General features: G+C 40.5%; 1 protein-coding gene across 3 annotated transcripts in view; it reads left to right on the top strand.

Annotated features, from left to right (window-relative positions):
- Positions 1-16,913, top strand: part of FLT4 (fms related receptor tyrosine kinase 4) — a 147,290-nt gene extending 130,377 nt beyond the window's left edge. For 2 of the 3 annotated variants that reach the window (XM_089528826.1, XM_089528846.1), the window contains 6 exons: positions 1,171-1,270; positions 1,548-1,653; positions 5,036-5,175; positions 6,344-6,464; positions 8,425-8,510; positions 14,305-16,913. In XM_089528826.1, the coding sequence (XP_089384952.1) occupies positions 1,171-1,270; positions 1,548-1,653; positions 5,036-5,175; positions 6,344-6,464; positions 8,425-8,510; positions 14,305-14,524 (773 nt within the window). In that variant the 3' untranslated portion in view covers positions 14,525-16,913. The remainder of the gene's footprint in view (positions 1-1,170; positions 1,271-1,547; positions 1,654-5,035; positions 5,176-6,343; positions 6,465-8,424; positions 8,511-14,304) is intronic. The other variant, XM_089528837.1, reaches the window with a different exon arrangement.
- The last annotated feature ends 2,510 nt before the right edge of the window (positions 16,914-19,423 follow it).

Here is a 19,423-nt window from a genome sequence, read left to right on the forward strand (position 1 = left end):
GAGTGGAGAGTGTGCTTGTTGCTGAGGGGGTGGAGATTATGTAAATCACATCTGTGAGTCACCAGGGGGTGAAGCTAGCAGACTAGATCTATATAGCTTCTCCCAGGGCCTTTCCAGAGCAGTTTCTGCTACAGAGAGGAGAAGGAGAGAAGTAGCTGGGTGGCACGTGAACTTTTTTTCATGCAAGGAGAACTACAGCAGAGGCTGAGTTGATTGAACTCACTGCCAGAGACTGGTGAAAAGGCCAGGTCATCAGGGTCCTTAACGTTGGTGTTTACCGGAGGATTTTTTGAGGAGGAAGCCCACAGTCCTGTTTAAGTAATTACTTAAGACTTCTCAGTATGGACACTGATGGAACTGCTGCAGTTACCTGCAACACTTGTGGGATGTTTGGCTTCTTGCCTACAGATGTGGATAACTTCACATGCACCAAGTGCAAGTTGTTAGCACTCTTGGAGGAGAAAGTCCAGCAACTGGAGTCCAGAGTAGCTATATTTCAGCATGTTAGGGAGCAAGAGGATTTCCTGGACAGAACGGAACCAATGGTCTTGGACAGGGACCACACAGAGGAAGTTGCTGGGGTGGAGGAGGCCACCAGATACACAGGAGGTAGACAGTTGGAGGAATGTCACACAGAGAACTAGGCCAACAAGGGATTGTTCTGGGAGCTTGCAGCTAGAGAATCGATTTGAAGCTCTTTCCCTTATCAAAGAGGACAAGGAAGAGAAGCATGGACAGACTTCAGGGACAGAACAGGGGAGCCTGAGAGTTCCACCAGAGGGAACAGTCACTACTAAGCCTCGGAGGAGGCATGTGGTCATAGTGGGGGACGCCCTGCTGAGGGGTATGGCAGGGAAATGGACTGGATGGCCCTTGTAGTCTCTTCCAACTCTACAATTCTATGATTCTATGATTCAGCTAAAATCTTATTTTTACATACATTAAGCAACAATTAAACAAACAGCTCTATTGAAAAACAAATAGATAAAGCAAATTGAAGCATATCTAAAATAAATTTAAAAGATAGAAAATAAACATTTTTATCAACATCTTTTTCACACTGTCCTACATAATAGTGTATATGGGAACATTCATGTGGATGCATGAATGCATCTTTGCTTTATTCATATATACACCATTGTCTGAAACACTATAGATTATCTTTTTCAGGTGCCTCCCCATATCCTGGAGTCCAAATCAATGAGGAATTTTGCCAAAGGCTGAAAGATGGCACCAGGATGAGAGCTCCAGAATATGCCACTGCAGAAATGTGAGTCAAAACATATTAAAATATAGCCAATAATTTTTTTAAAATACCAATAATAAAAGCCAATGAAATGTATATCTGCAAGAAATAAAGTTGTTCAGTCCCAATACATTACTTTGCTTCTAGAGTAGCATTGCTGTGCTCGGTTTTAGCATCTTTCATAAAAACTGGATTTAGCTGTAGGGGAGGTTTCCCAGTTTTGTTTCAGCAGCTATTTTTAATTGACATGGAATGAAGAAATTGATTTGCTTATTCAAAAGTTTGTATTTGTTCTTTGCAGTTACCGTATAATGCTGAGCTGTTGGTATGGTGATCCCAAGGAGAGGCCAACATTTTCTGACTTGGTGGAGATCCTGGGGGACCTTCTTCAGGAAAATGTCCATCATGTGAGTTCCCATTCATTATTGTTGCATGGAAATCAGCTGCTGTAGCCATCACCTTGGAGAAAGCGTTCCCGAAAATCGGCCCTGGGGAACGCTCCCAGAACGGAAGGGGAACGCTCGGCGGCAGTGGCAGTGTTCTCGCTGTGCGATATACAGCATTCCCCGCCACCTCCCATCCCCAGAATGGTCCCTTTAAGAACGCTCAGGGGCCATTCTAAGCTGAATGTGATAAACTCCCAAGTTGCTTAGTAGACATTTCGATCTGGAATCATATGAGAGTTTCTGCTATACAGATATAATTCCACTGACCTAATTAAGACATTTATTTGTATCAGCTTGTATAGATGGCATCCCTTTATAATATATAGTACATTTCAAGAATATTTGCAACCAAGAGACCCTATTTCAAATGCAGTTTGTTTGCCAACTGAATATCATTATTCTGGTGATAGCTGGTGTAAAGCAAACAAAGCTTCCTCACAAAGAGGCAAATATCAGCTTTCAAATAAGAAAAGCAAAAGCAAGTTCTTCATTCTGTCATTGCATACTACATAGCAGATTGGAAGAAATCAAGTGGCTTACACTAGAAAGAGGTTTCAGTGCTTCTGCCTTATTAACAAATCCAGACTACCACAAATAGCCTACACATGGGTGAGCAACTATGGAAGGCTAGGGAGCCACATTATCCCCCCAGGACACCTTGGAGGACCATTCCCCTCTACACACACTTCTGCAAAAAAAAAGAAAAAGGAAATTGCCTCCAAATATCCTCCAAGGCCCAAGGGAGTAATTTTGACATGTTTTTCCACTTTCCTGGGCCATTTGAGACCCAAGAGAAGCTTCTTTTAACAATAGGAAGTGAATGGAAGCCATCTCTGTTCACTTCCTTAAAAAAAAAAAGCTACATTGGCTGAGGGATACAAAATGTGGTGGAAAAGCCGCCTATACCCCTAGAAAGCCTTTGGGGGCACACACAAAAAGTGTTTTTTTCCCTGATACCTGAAGGGGGTGAGTGAGCCTCCAGGCCTAGTGGAAATGATCTCTACACTCCTTAGAGGTCATTTTGGAGCAAATTTGTTTTGATCCTTGAGGAATCCAGGGTGCTACAAAAACAGCCCTTGGACCACATGTGAGCCACAGACCACACTGCTCACCCCAGTCTATACTACCAACCTGACAGTCTCTAAATGGATTAGACTGCAACTCCCACCATCCCTTGGCTACTTGTTGCAGAAGGCTGGTCCACAAAAGTATAGATGTCTGTGTGCCTAAAGGAGAAAATAGATGAATTGTGGATAAGTATATGCTGGTCAAACAGCTTAAAGTGATTCAGGCAATGTTGCTAAAACTCATAGCAAGAAAACCTCTGAGGCTACTGTCAGTATGATTTAGGAGACATCCTTCCCAGCCAAAAAAAAAGAAAAGAAAAGAAAATCAATCAGACCTTGAGTAAATTCAGCCCAAGGGAAAATGACATGACTACATCACCATGACACACAGAATGAAATCCCCAGTTGTGTCAGGTCTTGATAATCCATGGGGATGTGGGGATAGAATTCCAGCAGACCAGAACTGAGATACCAGAAACCACCTTGCATAACATCATTTATGGCTATCTTGAAGCCTGTAACTTTTTGTTTGTTAGTTTCTCCAATATTATGGCAGAATTTTACTTATTTTTAAAAAGTTGTTAGTGCCCACTTTTACAATAATGCAGCTCACTCAGCCCAAATGGAGGCCTTTCTATCCATGACTTTAGGAGCAAATGAAAGGAACTTCTCATGAAATCTCAGGATTTCTGTGCTGTTACATAGACAAGACAGAATCAGCTTCATTATCTGGCAACTGTTTATCCTGGACTCTTGATATTTCTTTCTGTTAGTGTTTCGGGTATCCTTCAACTGAGTCAAGTGTAGCATCTATACTTGATTCTAGCCAAGTCCTACATAATGAAAACTGTAAATTTGACAAGGGTTTTATACAATTTCTTATTGTTGTTTTTGTGAAACATATAACTACTTTCAAGTTTTTTTATTTTTAAGAAAATAGTTTCCATATAGATATATTATTTAGAAGCTACAGTAGAAGCAGTACTTTTTGTAGATTATTATTATTATTATTATTATTATTATTATTATGTTTTATTTATATAGTGCTGTAGATTTGCACAGATGTTCCATAGTACTTGAGAAATATCAAGTGCCGTCAGGTTCTTTTGCATCACCAAATGAAAACATTCTTATATATTATTAAGATCTATGAAATGGCTTTCCCCTATTGAGAGAGGCTTTTCTGTTTCCTCTGCTATTGTTTTACTAGATCTGTGATGGGGATTGAAGTCTAAAACCAGAAGGTGGCTCTATGTTCATCATTTGTACATAATTATAATTCAGGCTCCAGTTTGTTTGGTTAAAAACCATTTAAAAATTATACATCTTAAATCTTTCAAACAACTGTAACTATGAGAATGATTGAAAACCATAATCCTCTGTCAATAGAATCATAGACTCATAGAGTTGGAAAAGACCACAAAAGCCATCCAGTCTAACCCCCTGCCATGCAGGAACTCACAATCAAAGCATCACTGATAAATAGTCATTCACCCTCTGTTTAAAAACCTCCAACGAAGGAGACTCCATCACTCTTCAAAGAAGTGTGTTCCACTGTTGAATAATTCTTACTGTCAGGAGGTTCTTCCTAATGTTTAGGTGGAATCTCTTTTCCTGTAGTTTGAATTATTTGCTCCGGGTCCTACTCTCTGGAGCTGCAGAAAACATGTTTGCTCCATCCTCAATATGACATCCCTTCAAATATTTAAACAGGGCTATCATATCACCTCTTAACTATCTATTCTCCAGGCAAAACATACCCACCTCCCTAAGTCTCCACTCATAAGGCATGGTTTCCAGACCCTTCTCCATTTTGGTCACCCTTTTCTAGGTCCACTCCAATTTTTAGCTTTACTTTTATTTTCATAATATATTTTCCTTGGTAAATTTTCCAACATATAGCCATTAGATCTATAAAAATATGTTTGGCAGCATTCCCCCCCCCCCCCCCTTAAACTAGAAAAGTGACTACAGTGGACCCTTGTTACACGCTGGGGTTTGGTTCCAAGATCCCCCCATGTATAACAAAATCCGTGTACGCTCAAGTCCCATTAAATATAATGACATGGCAAAATGGTGTCCCTTATAAAAATGGAAAATCAAGGTGTTATATTTGAAATTTATACTTTTTTTTATTTTCAAACCGTGGATGCTTGAATTCGTGTATAAAAAATATGTGTATAAGAAGGGCCCACTGTATATGCATCCCCACTATTCCTGCTTCTTACCTATAAGGCCCTCCCTTGTTTATAAAAATGCATTTACATTGTTAACAGGAGGGAAAGGATTATATCCCACTGAATGACTCTCAGAGCTCTGAAGATGATGGCTTCTCCCAGGTGGCTTCCTCAATCCAGCAGAACTCTGATGAAGAGGAATTTGACACCAGGATACACTGTCACAATATAGCAGCAAGGTAAGTCTCTCCTGATTCCTCAAAGGCAAGACATGAGGAAGAGCCTAACATGCAGCCAACCAGCCAACATTCAAAGGTTGACTTTCAGATGGACCATACATCTCTCCCCTATCATCAAAGGTTCCTGTAGCAACTATGAGGAACATCTGTCAATGGTTTCTGCTCAAATATACAATCTGATCCTGGATTTTAAAATACAGCTTTGTGGGGATGCAGTAAGGATTTGAAGAGTGGCATCCATTTTCTTGTTCAAAATCACCTGCTTTTTATTGGATTTCTGTTCTTTCTTTCGGCCACAAATCAGACTCAGGTAGGCTCATAGTAATATTAAATAATAGAACAAATGCAAAACAAGGTCGGCAGAATTAAATGTTGTTGTGGTTGTTGTTGCTCTTACATTTATTTTATTATTATTTACATTTATTTATAGAGCGCCGTAAAGTTTGCATACTAAAAATCAGATCACACAAGCATTGAACAGATTAACACTATAGAAATCAAGATAGAATAAAATAATAATAAAACCTGCCATATGGCATACAATCTAAAACATCAACGTTACAAAATAAAAACATCTCTAAAATAGTACAATAGTTCTGTCCACACCCAACTAGAGATCTGGAGAGAATCTGGCACACTCTCAATGTCTGAAGGGCGATCAAGATTTACATCAAAGACAAGACCATTCAGAGCCTTGGATGCCCTATTTGTCTCCAACAGCCAGGCTAGAAAGGGGAGGAAGGTTTCTCCTTCAACCCTGGCCGGATCAGAGAGTGCATTGAGACCTGCTACAGGACTTTGGCCTTACCTCCACCAGAGGGAGTGGTCGCACACTTTACCAGGAGCACCGCCACCTCAGCAGTCTGGGCCACCTGCACTCCCCTGACAGAGATATGTAAAGCCGCGACATGGAAGACGCCATCAACATCACGGCTTCTAGGGAGAGTTCAGGCTTGATTAGCTCTAGGACCCATTGATTTGTCTTTTTAGCAGTACATGGTATCCATACATCCACATTTAAAATGAGCTGATTTTCTTCCTATCATCTTTCTTCACTCTCTAGCTTTCACAACTTTCAAGACAATCCTGACTTTAGTATTCAATGATTCTATGACTTCCATGGTTTAGTATTCAATGATTCTATGGTTACTTTTATTTGCTCTTGCAGATACTATAACTGTGTGTCTTTCCCTGGCTGTTTGACTGGTGGGAATCAGATAAGGTGTCCATCTAGAATAAAGACATTTGAAGAATTTCCTATGACACAAACTATGTATAAAGTACATCCGGTGAGTAGATCAAGATTTCGGGTTAACGAGAAAAGGGGGGGGTGACATTTATTTGTCTGTTTGATTGATTTATAACACCTTTCTCCTAATATGAGACTCAAGACAGCATCAGTTCAGAATACATTTGTCTGTCACTGCAATCTGTCACTAAGGAGAAATGAGCACACATAGACTAAAAATATTACCCAGCTAATAAAAAAATCCAAATTATATTTTCAACCATATTTTAATACACATATTGCTATATGCAATCCACATATGAAAATGGATGTGTGATGGACGGAGAGAGGGAAGTGTTTTTAATATATAAATACACACTATCCTGAATGATTATATTCAAGCAGGCACATCAAAGATGGTTATACCAGTTGGAGTATTCCTTATCTGCAATTCCAAAATCTGAAATACTCCAAAATCCCAAATTGTGCACATGGGTGGCTGAGGCAGTGACACCGTTGCTTTTCTATGGTCCTGTGTACACAAACTTTGTTTACCACACAAAATTGTTTAAAATATTATGTATAAAATTACCTTTAGGCTATGTGTAAAATGTGTATACAAAACATAAATGATTTTCATGTGTAGACTTTAATCCCATCTCCAAGATATCTCACTATGTATATGTAAATGTTCACAAATAAAAAAAAAATCAGAACTCCAAAACATTTCTGGTCCAAACCATTTTGGATAAGGGAGATTCAACTGGTACCTGTTGGACTGAAGAGAAGACAGCATTTCAGCCCAGAAAATACATATTGTAGTTTCAGTACAAGGAAAGTGTTATACTCTTGCAACAATTTTTAACAGAGGACACCTGAACCAACAGGAAAAGGGGCCGTGAGATTGATTCCTTTACTTTAGGCATGGTTAGCATGGGCAGCAGTTTGCTGATGATTAGTCTTACTTCTCCAGATAGATGTGGACACATACACTTGACCCTGATGTCCTTGTCTGAGTTATGAGTTCCCAGATACCTTGTGGAAAGTGGAATAAACTACTTGTTCCTGGCTCTTAATGTCTGGGTGGAAATGTAGGGATACAACCCATCTGCTTGTGAGACTTGAACTTCTTCCCCAAAACCCTCTTCATCAAGATGTATTTAGTGCAGCTTAGCTAAGATATCTACCAAGAGTGGCAATAACATCAGTTCAAGACAATAGTGTGAGCCTGCTTATAAGAGTGGCAGGATGGAGAAGGGATTGTTTTTCAGTGTGGGAAGGCAGGTTGCCCTCAGAAGATGCAGGCAGTTGCTCAAAAAGACTTTAGAATAAGAATTGCTATGCTCAGGGAAGGCTCAAAGCCTCATCTCACCCACCCACCCACTGATTTACAGCAGAAATATCCTTTTACTCAGATCTGTTCACTAATATGGCTGCAGAGCTGAAAGGCACATTTGGAGAGAAAGAAGGGGATTTAACTTATCCTATTCTCAACACAATTCCCACCATCTTTGAGCTCCCCTCCCCTGCTGTGTGTGTGTGTGTGTGTGTGTGATTTTTATTCATAGCAGGGGTCATTCATGGTGAGAACATATATCCTCAACAAAGCTGGTGCTTCTAAATGGTAAAATAATCTTCTATTTCATTTTCTGTAGTGTTAACATGTTTTCCCAACTTCATATATATGCCATCCCATTTCTGTAGATGCAAAAAAAAATTAAATTTACACAAATGTGTAAGCATACTGCTACATATTTTTGCATCTATGCATTCTGCTCAGTTTAGACATGCATGCAATTTCCTTTATTATATGCCTCTTTATACACTTTTTTGTACATATGTTTTGTTGAGACAAATGCATCACATAACTTGAAAACGTGAAAGAACTGAATTGCATTCCCAATTTTTGTACTGGCTCAGGGAGTACAAATTAGGCCAGTTAGTGTTAAAATGAGATCCAAATGAATTTCTCCCGCATCCCACAGTGCTTTTAACACTCCTCATTTCTGTTTCCTTTTCAGGATAATCAGACAGACAGCGGAATGGTTTTGGCATCTGAGGAATTTGAGAGAATAGAAAATAGACACAGAAAAGAAGGTGCATCCAGGTACTTCATTACATAGCTCTCTTATCAGTGTCTCACAGTCTTCAATAGCATACAATATATTGCAAGAAATCTCACTGCAGCTTTCTGTAAATGTGCTGGGAAGATAGAAATGCAAGCCCAACCATCCTCCTGTAACCTGCTACTGGCAGCAGAATTCCTGAAGCCATTTGTAACAAAAAGATTTGATCAGACTTAATAGCTTTTGAGTGGAGCTATCTGAACCAGGTGCAAGAGAAGAAAAGGGGTAAGGTTTTTACATAGTGATAAAATACAATAGGAAATAAGGGGATCTCAAGCAACAAATGTAGATTTCTCTGAAGCAGACAAATACTTTGAGGAATGCTGCAAGTTCCCTATGCTCAAACTGCAAAATATCATCCTTGGGAAATAGCCATTTCTATGTCCACTTAATGGGACTGTTGCAGTGCTGTCTAGTTGTACATTTGTAATGTGCATGTAAAAGACAGTGAACAGACAGTAATGATCAGTGACAAATTTTTTTCAGCTCCTGTGATAGATCCTTTTACCCAGACTGGCCTCAAAATGCCAGCCCTCACCCTGCCCTTGTTCCCCCAATTCCTTGCTTGCTGGATTGGAATTTTGGATCTCACTATAAATGTGGACTTGTGGTTGTATTGTTGCATGTGTTCTTTAGTTCGGTTTGCATGGCCTAATTCCAGGCTTGAAAGACAGCCCAAGACAGCTTTAAAACAACAATAAGAATAGATTTATTAAACACAGTAGAAGAACATAATAATCTCTAATATTCTATTCTGTAGGCTACCCAGTATCATAGGCAGTTCTCTTTTCTTTCTCAAATCCAAAACTATGTCTTAGGAGTTTATCATACTGGGGCTAATTTTGGCATGAAAGAGAGATTAAAACACATTTAAAGCATCCTGCAAATAAAACAAAAATGGTGAGTAATCGCACAAATGATTATCACACGCAGTTGCACAAAATAAAGTGATATTGGAAATGCATAGTCGCTGAAATCCCAAAAGTAAAAAGATGCATGTTAATGCTTCTTTGTGACCACTTTAATGGCGGGTTTTGTGCGATGTTGTGTGAAATCGTTTCACGTAATTACACAATTTTTCCGGGATATCCACGGATAAACTCCCAATCTCTTTCGTGTGATAAACTCCTCTATCAATTTTGTCACTGCCAACTTCAAACTCTGTCTCAAATCCAAACATTCTTTGAAGATCATCTTCTCCCTATCCCCTTCTCTCAGGATTAACTCAGGCCCAATCTAGATGGGCCGGAAAGGACACCCTCGTCACATGCGAGGGGTGCCTCGGGGCAGCACTTCCAGATGCCCCACAACCCTCACACATGATGAGGGCATCAAAATTACAGTGACCTGTACACACGGACACTGCCATTGTTACGCAAGCGCCACGTGGCATCTGCATGGCGCCGCGCGGCACTTGTGTAACGAGTGCACCAATGGTGCACTGTGGTGCACTCGTTATGCTGCCACCGCAGCTTAGAAAAAATCCACTTTTTGCAGGTTCTTTTTCCGCCGGCAGGAATCCTCGCCGTTTGGTGGCTGAGGTTTCCCTCCGGCAGAAAAACAGGCGCTGGCAGGCTGCCCTTTTTGGGCTGTCTGTATCCCACCATAGACAGTGAAAAAAATCCAGGATGAATCCGTGTTGAATCTCTGTTGTCCCCATGCATTCTGAACTTAACAGGACGCCAGTTAAGTCTTAGGGCAGGCTGCCAAAACCTCCACTTAACCTGGGATAATTGATACTGGCTTTTTTTCCTGAGGTTTTTTTAAAAGATTCACATTGTCAGCAGTGTGAGTAAACAACATAAATAGACCCATGATTAAATTCTGCATCCCTTGAATGTGTTTTGAATACATTCACATCAACTCCATGATTATTCAAGTGCTGGCACATGTGAGCAACTGAACTCACAGAGGCGCACAGAGATAAGGGTCCATAGTGTGCATAACAAACCTGGAATGCATTAGTGAGGCTATTTGCATCATTCCACTAAAAAAAAAAGACATCTGAATGACTCCTCAGAGACAAGCCTCTCCTTTTGTTATATACCTCCCCCCTCAGTCCTACTTCACAGCCTCCTTGAGCCATAATTGGTTGCCTTCAAGCCAAGTCCACCACCCAGTGATTCCTTCACAACTCCCAACAAAATATATTTTATCTGGATTTTTAAATATGTTTTTTCTGATCACACTGGATGAAGTTAAGCTACTTTGCATCAATTTTAGCAGGCAGAGGTAGAGCCCAGCCTAACCAATGAAGATAACCAAGGACTGGCTCAGGTGACACTAGGCAAGCTGCAGCTGTGCTGAATCGAAACTGTATCCATCCTATGGATGGCAAAAATTACTTGGAATTAGCTTCATCCTGGCCTAACTTTGTGCCAGCGTGTTGGCTATGTCCCTGGGCTAGAAGAAACTTGGCTGCATTTACATTGAAGAATGAATGCAGTTTGACACCACTTTAACTGCCATGGCTCAATGCTGTGGAATTCTGGGATTTGTTGTTTCATGAGATATTTAGCCTTCTCTGTCAGGAAACTGTTGTGTGGAAACAAACTACAAATTCCAATGGAGCCATGACATTTGAACTAGTGTCAACACAGCCCTTGATTAGATGTAACTTGACCTCTGCCACCTTTTTAGCTCTTCTGCTGGCAGCCATTAACTGGTAAAGCTCTTCTGCCAGCAGATTACTCTGTTGGCAGATTCCTGAGATGAGCTGGCAAAAAGAGGATTTCTGCCAGCAGAAGAGGGATGTGCCAAATCCTAACCCTTGCAGGCACGAGGTCTTTGCTGAACTATCTTTTCCATTGCAACAAGTGAGATTTAAATGTGCTTTATTTGGCTGATTCATGCTGCTATTATTGTTGTTGCAGCTACTTCCTTCCCTCCTCTATCCCTGTAAAACTAAATTATGAAATGGCAAATTATCTTGCTTATAGGGATGGCCCTGTTTTTGTTCATTAAAAATATTTTTTTTAAATGAATTTGGGGGATGTGTGCTTTTCCTTCCCAACAGTGTGGAATGTCATGTCCTGGGCCCAGTGCTATTCAATATCTTTATTAATGACTTAGATAACAGTATTGGAGGCATAGTTATCAAATTTGCAGATGACACCAAATTAGGAGGATTAGCTAATACTCCAGAGGACAGGATCAACATTCAAAATGATCTGGATAGACTAGAAAGCTCAGTCAAAGCTAACAAAATGAAATTCAACATGGAGAAATGTAAGGTACTGCATAGAAAAATGAAATGCACAGATATAGGATGGGGGACACCTGACTGAATGAGACTACATGTGAAAGGGATCTAGGAGTCCAAGTAGACCACAAGTTGAACATGAGTCCACAGTGCAATGTGGCAGCTAAAAAGGCCAATGCAATTTTAGGCTGCATCAATAGAAGTATAGTGTCTAGAAAGGGAAGTAATAGTGCCACTATATTCTGCTTTGGTCAGGCCCCACCTGGAATATTGTGTCCATTGAGAAATTGGAGCATGTCCAAAGGAGGGTGACTAAAATGGTGAAGGGTCTGGAAACCATGTCCTATGAGGAACGCCTTAGGGAGCTGGGTATGTTTAGCCTGGAGAAAAGAAGGTTAAGAGGTGATATGATAGCCCTGTTTAAATATTTGAAGGGATATGATGTTGAGGAGGGAGCAAGCTTGTTTTTTTTTTGCTGCTCCAGACAACAGGACCCAGAACAATGGATGCAAGCTCCAGGGAAAGATATTCCACTTCAACATTAGGAGGAACTTCCTGACAGTAAGGGCTGTTCGACAGTGGAATACACTCCCTTGGAGTGTAGTGGAGTCTCCTTCCTTAGGGGTCTTTAAACAGAGCCTTAATGGCCATTTGTCGGGGATGCTTTGATTGAGAGTTCCTGCATGGCAGAGGGGTTGGACTGGATGGCCCTTGTGGTCTCTTCCAACTCTATGATTCTATGGTTTTTAAAAGTGGGCAAACGGGATAAACCTACTCGTTGTCCCAGTGGTAAAACTCTCATTCCCCCTGCTCCAGAAATAATACAAGGACAGGATATTGCACTATTGATGCAGACTTAGGGGATTAATAAAATGCAGGAATTCAGGGTGGTTTATTATCTGGATAGGTCTGAAGGTAAACTTCCATATTTTTGTGGATGAGCTATTTATCCCATATCTCAGAAGGCATTTGGGGGAGGTATGGCTCTGTAAATTGGAACAGAACCTATGAGACTGTACGGGTAAATGATTTCTTCTGCTGCACATAAACACATACTATTAAACTAAAGATAAACACAACTTGTTGCAGCTTGTGGCCACATAAAATGCCTTCCCCTCTCCACATATTACATGTCTCACATTTGCAACTCTCAACTGGATTAGCTGGGAGGGATTCAAATTTAATTTAATTAGTGTATTAAACGACTTGAAGGCACAGAGCAACAAACAACAATAACATTAAATGTATTCCTTCATACAAACAAAAGGAGTCTCAAAGTGATGTAGAAGAGGAAAAATACAAAGATTACACAGTAGCATTACATATTTACTAAAGGTATCCTTCAGAAATTTCCCCAAACCTACTCAGCCAGCATAGGAATGAAGAGCATAAATAGTACAGATGCCCTGGAAGATATAAACATTTGCCAAAGATGGGATATGCCAATTAAATAATTAAATGCATATTTCAATTTAACAAATTCTAACTTCCAAATAAGATGCCCTTTAACCAGAACCAGCAATAAAACATTCAGCTCAATAAAATACAAGAATCCAATAAATGTTTTAATAAGTACAGCTAAAACCATTTCAACCTGAGTGGCTCAGAAAATCTGTTTTAAGAAAAATCCAGAGAAAACAAAATCTTTAAAGGCTTTTCTGAAGGAGCCTCTGGCACCACAGCTGCACTGCTAAAGCCAAAAACGAAAGCCTTCTCCTTTGTACTCAGCAGCCTGGTAAATCTCATGCTGGGTGCATGAGTGAGGTTTTGGCAGGTAATCTTTGGCAGGCTGATATGGGTGATGGTCTTTCAGATAACTGGCATTATTTCCTCTCAGCAGTTTTATGCAGATTATTAAACCATAGGAGATAAGATCAAACTTGTTGTTTCCTTTAAGTTATACGTGGGTGCTTTTGAAAAGTCCAGAGTTCTTTTCTACCATCCTAGACCCATGGAGGACCACGCCAGCTCCTCCTAGTAAATTTACATTGCATCCAATTCTTAAACACGTATTTTTGCTAAAAGAAGATACAGGAAATGCCCTTCACTTTATCTTGCATGAGAATTGTTCCTCCATCCCACAGCTGTAAGTCTCCTGTTATTTTGCAACAGAGAATACTGGTGGGTTTTATAGTCTCCAAGGACTGGAAAGAGCTTTGAGGACTCCATGCAGTCCATGGGCTATCTCTACCATAAGCTAGTGGCCTGATCAAGTAGCTTTGACAGGAACATTGACTCCTCCCCAAGAATCTCAGTGCTGGACTTGAGACCACCTCTGTCATTTCTCAAGCACCAGAGAATATTAGGCAGTGGGGTGGGTATTACACAAGTAGAATCCCATTCCTCTCTTGTGTTCCCAACATCATTCACATCTGGCCAGTTCCTGGATGGATACCTGACTAGGAATTGGAAGCCCTATAGACCAAGATTACCCCTAGACCTTCTAAATGGGTTGACCTTTCTGTCATTAGGAACCTTTCTCTGGGAGAATAGTTAAATGATTTTCTGGTCAGGACTGAATCTTCAGCTCTCTCTCTCTCTCAATTTCTCTCTCTCTCCCCATTTCCCAACAGCAGTAAAGGATCAGTTCGAAATGCCGATTCAATAGTAGGCCCGTCTGACCTGAGAGGCAGGTGTCGGCCATCACATCAGTCCCAGCTCCGAGGCCAGATTTTTTACAACAGTGAATATGGGGAACTGTCAGAACAGTCGGAGGAAGGCAGCTGTACTCCACCTGCTGAAGGTCCCAGTCCCTCCCTTCTTCATGCTTCATTTTTTTCAGACCAATACTGAAAGAGGAACAGGTTGTGGAGACACCATGGCAAGCGATGCACCTTTCTCTCACTGGAAGTCCCCATTCCTTTGTCCTAGAAGAATCTGGCATAGGGATCCCCTGTGGAACAGCTGGGGAACGCCTTGGATTCAAAGATGGGTGAAAAGCTTTTCGACATGGGACAGAATTCTTGCATCTGGCACAAATCATTGACCAGATGCTATTTTGTTGTTCCTTTTCCATTAGCTATTGGGTACAGTTCTCTGGGTGAAACTGAACTGTTCTATCTCCAGATGGGTTGTCTTGTTAAGAGCTTCAGCCACTACTCAGTATTCAGCCTTCATTCAAATAGTTTGCCATAATAAGCTTTATTTCAGGTCAGATAAAAATAGATGTGTCTTAGCTGGGTTTGTTCCTGATACACCAATTTGTTTGTTTCTGCTCTCGTTTCAACTCATCTGGTAGAGAAGGGGCATAAAAAGAAGACAGTGAATTAATTTGGGCAACAAAAGCAATGGAGTTCAATTTATAGTGGAAGATCATGCACAAATATATGTTGTTGTGTGCTTTCAAATTCTTTCCAACTTATGGTAACCCTATAGGGGTGGTGTTATTAGCAAGATTTGTCCAGAGGCGGTTTATTTCCTCTGAGACTGAGAAAGTGTGGCTTGCTTAAGATCACCCAATGGATTTTCATGGCCAAGCGGGGATTTGAATGCTGATCTTCAGAGTCCTACTCCAACACCCAAATGGCTCTTGCACAACTAAATACTATATACTCATTTCTTGTATGGTTTCATGTATGTTAGAAATCAAGGTAACCCCAGTCTTTTACAACCTTCACTGTGTTGCTACATCTGTTCTGGTATCACTGGCTGTACCGATACAAAAAGAAGCCATTTTATTTGTGTATGTCCATGGAATCCAATAGTAACTGGTTCCAGCAGTGAATTAATTTTCTTCAGTCTCTTCTGAGAGGTAGAAAAGTTCATAACTACTAAGAGGCCAATCTGAAGAAGGAGAATACCAAACTCAGAATCTATGGTATGTATGTGCCCACTGTAATATATATTTTTCTAAAACATTTTTTAAAATTAAAACTGTGGTCTGCATTGGCGGCATGCTTTTCATGCAACCTGTCAGTTATCCCTCATACTTTATGCAGAAATGTGTTAGACTCTAACAGTGAGAGCCATAAATGACAGTTTGCCTAAATAGCATTAGCCATACAGATTAACCATCCATTTCCATTGTCTTTATTGCCAATCACTTATAACAGAAATCAAAATATTATTATCCTCTATGGTGCCAACGCAAAGCATGAAACTGTTTCTTTCAGCAATGAATATATCAGCACTAGAGTCATCTGGAAAACAGATTCCTGCCCCCCCCCCCACCCAGTATACAGTCTAGAAATGCACATATTCCCCTTATAACAATAGAGAAGGAGACTTTCAGAGATAATCTAATGAAGTTCTTACAGCTATTTAAGCCCCAGTTCTTCGCTTTGCCTGAAAGCCCTACATACTTGTTGTTTTCAAAGTATTGCCTGGCAGTCTCTAGGTGCATTGCTCTAGCAATTGTACTTTTCCAGTGTCAGGAAACAGAGGAGAGGGAAGGCAGACAAAATCTACCAGCTCAGAACAGCCATTATCTCCAGCGCCTTCTTCAATATTTCCACTCCTTCTGTAAACACTGACACTGATGCCATTATACTGGCATAGTACATCAGCGCAAATCAGGCCTCATGTCCTATTCCAACAAGAAATACCAAATTTTGCAGACAGATTAAATATTCAAAAATTAATTTATGCAGATATAGCTAATTTGCATTATTTATTTTGATTCTGGAATTAGGGTGTATTTCTGAACAAATGCACCCATTTGCCCTCTGCCTCAGACACTGTCTTTATTCCAGTCAGTCTTTTTCTTTCTAGTTGCATCAGCAGATAGTAGTGGTTGTTTATTTCCGTGACTGGGGAAGGAATATGGAGAGAACCAACCTGAATTTGTTTTGTGGCACTTTCCCTGCCATATCCTACCAGCTTTTCTTCCTGTGCTCCAGTTTTGAAGGACACTGCCACAGGCGAACCTCACAAGAACCTCTGTGAAAGTGTTAATATATGGATTTTGATCAGTTTACAAACTCCTCTTTGGAATTTTTGGTTGTGTCAAAATGCTCTCATTCTTGAAAGTGTCTCCATATCAAAGGATTTCTGCTTGCAGGCCAGGCTTCTGTTTATTGAACTGATTGTGTTGGTTTGGCTTATTTTATTGTTCTTATTGGGCATATTTTTCCAGATTATATATTTTTTCCTCCATAAGAGGTCTTTATGCATTTACATGTTTGTAATTGTCATTGTCCATGCCTTTTCTACACTGGTTTTGTACCTTGTGCAAGTACACTCAATGTTTTGTCTGATTTTGATTACATTTTTTATCTATACAAGTGTAGAGGCGTTGTCTGTAGTTATTAATGGAAGGTGAGGAGGACACAAAGCTCTCTTATTTCTGTTTGTATTAATCTTTATCTTTAAAATAATACTACTTTGTCAAAAGAGGGGAAACTCAAAGTGCCTCTTAGCACATTTACATATGTGCAGCTCAGAGATGCACATATGTCCAAGAAAAATTACGCTACATCTTCTTTCACACAAATCATCTCAAAGGTGCTACAAAATCCCTTTGCAGATGATTCCCACCTATTTTTTGTTCTGAGGAAATGTGGGTTGCTGCGCTAATGCATATTGAGTTTGTTGTTCCCATTTTGTTTTGCAAATCTCTTTGAGTCATTGTAGCCTCTGTGTTATTCATACATGCCATCATTTCAGTTTAAAATGGAGCCAGCTACTTTCCTTTAAAGCAGAAGCAATGATACAGAGTGATCCGAATCAATTGGGAAGGTTATTTGCACTGCCGATGATGTGGGTCTTTCAGGAAAACTCAGAAAAGACCCTGGTATCAAATATGCCAGGTTAAGTGGGTTTTTACCAGCCCTTGCCAAAAGTACATTGAATGCATTCGGGACGTGTGTGAACAAGGATTCAACCCAGATTCATCCCAGATTATTTTCATGGTGTGAATGGGGCCTGATATTCCAGACTAACACATCTCTGAATTCAAAATGGTGTAGCAATGCTGGCTGGAGTCTTGTCTGGCACGTATTATGTAGCACCATGCCCAAGCCTCCAAATGCTTATTTACTAGGTAGCAGCCACTGTGATCAATGGGAGTCCAGTCCCCTGTTGCTCAGGAAGCAGAGGGCTGCCATTTCCACTCTCTCATGTAGGCAGTCTGTGGCATGATAGGCAGAATCAGGACCCTGTTGCAATTCCCCCTTGCACTAGAGATCAGTTGCCTGAGAGGGAGTGAGATGAGCAGCCAGCTACTTCCTGAGCAACAGGGGAATGGATCCTGTCAATCATAGTAGCTGCTTCCTGGGAAGTGCAGACTGGGGAACGTTCACAGTCCAGAGTGCGGGTTATATAGTGATCATAAATACATAACAGTCACAAATGTGTAACTACAGGTTATGCATTCATAACTGTGATACAGGATTCCACCAATGTAAATGGAAAATAGGGTTTTGTGCAGATTTCCTTCATCATTGCTATCAGGTGACAACTGTCATTGATGTAAGTACCTGCAATCACAGATCGAAGCAGTTTCAGATATTTGCATCTCTGAGCTGCACATATGTAAATAATGCTTCCCCTGAGTAATGGAAACACCAGCATTCATATACATGCATGTGCACACAGAAACACAAGCTCTAAAGATTCACCAGTCCAGTCTTTCAGATTGGTTTGGTCCAGGTAAACTGAAAATCAGCTTGTAGTTCTTTGAGCTGTCTTAGCCTTAATACTGATACCTTCTCAAAATGGGGGGAAATGTTTGAAACTGTAGCAGAGCAATTGTTCTGCAAAGCATTGTTAAGTGATATGTGTGTCCTATAGTGATCTCATTGGCTTCAACTGATTTTTAATACAGATATACTCAGGGGTATATCTGTTGAAGGTTGCAGCTAAGGTTGTTGGCCAAAATTCACTAAGTCAATTACGAATGCAGAACCTTGGCGTACATGTTCATGACTGTTTCACATTCACAGTCCCTATGTATTTCCTAGTTTAGCAGATATACGTGAAAGTCTGCCAATCCTCATGTACCAGACAGCATCCACTATTCCCCTGTCAATCATAATGTCACACGGTGAGGTTCCAAGGTGAGAGTGGATTCAAACCCTTATCTCTCATAGTCCTAATTCAACACTACAACATGCTAGTTTTAAGGTAATGTGTATCTGGAAAACAAAGGGCTGCAATGGCTAGTGGTTAAGATGCCAATTCTGACAATCAGAAGATCAGAAGGTTGGAAATTCAAGGCCTAAATGCTGCATGATGAGGTGAGCTCCCAACACTAGTCCCAGCTTCTGCCAACTTAACAGTTCAAAAGCATGCTAATGCAAGTAGATAAACAGGTACCACTTCAGTGGGAAGGTAACAGCATTCGGTGCAGTTATGCTGGCCACATGACCGCTGGAGTAGTCCTTAGACAATGCTGGCTCTTTTGCTTAGTAATGGAGTTGAGCACCCCTCCTACAGTTGGTTACGACTAGACATTCATGTCAAGGAACTACCATTACCTTTATCTGCAAAAGAAGTTACAGTCTGCCCTCCATATACGCAGATTTTTTATCCACAGATTCAAGCATCCATGGATTGAAAATATTCCAAAAAATATAAATTCCAAAAAAACAAACCTTGATTTTGCCATTTTATGTAAGGGACACCATTTTATTAGGCCTTTGTATTAAATGGGACTTGAGCATCCATGGATTTTTGTATCCGCAGGGGTCCTGGAATCAAACCCCAACAGATACCAAGGGCCAGGTGTATATCATTCCTACAACTTTTTAAATA

Source organism: Sceloporus occidentalis, unplaced genomic scaffold (genome assembly GCF_023333645.1).
Source record: "Sceloporus occidentalis isolate IW3139 unplaced genomic scaffold, rSceOcc1.0.p SCAF_1, whole genome shotgun sequence".
NCBI classification, from domain to species: domain Eukaryota; kingdom Metazoa; phylum Chordata; class Lepidosauria; order Squamata; family Phrynosomatidae; genus Sceloporus; species Sceloporus occidentalis.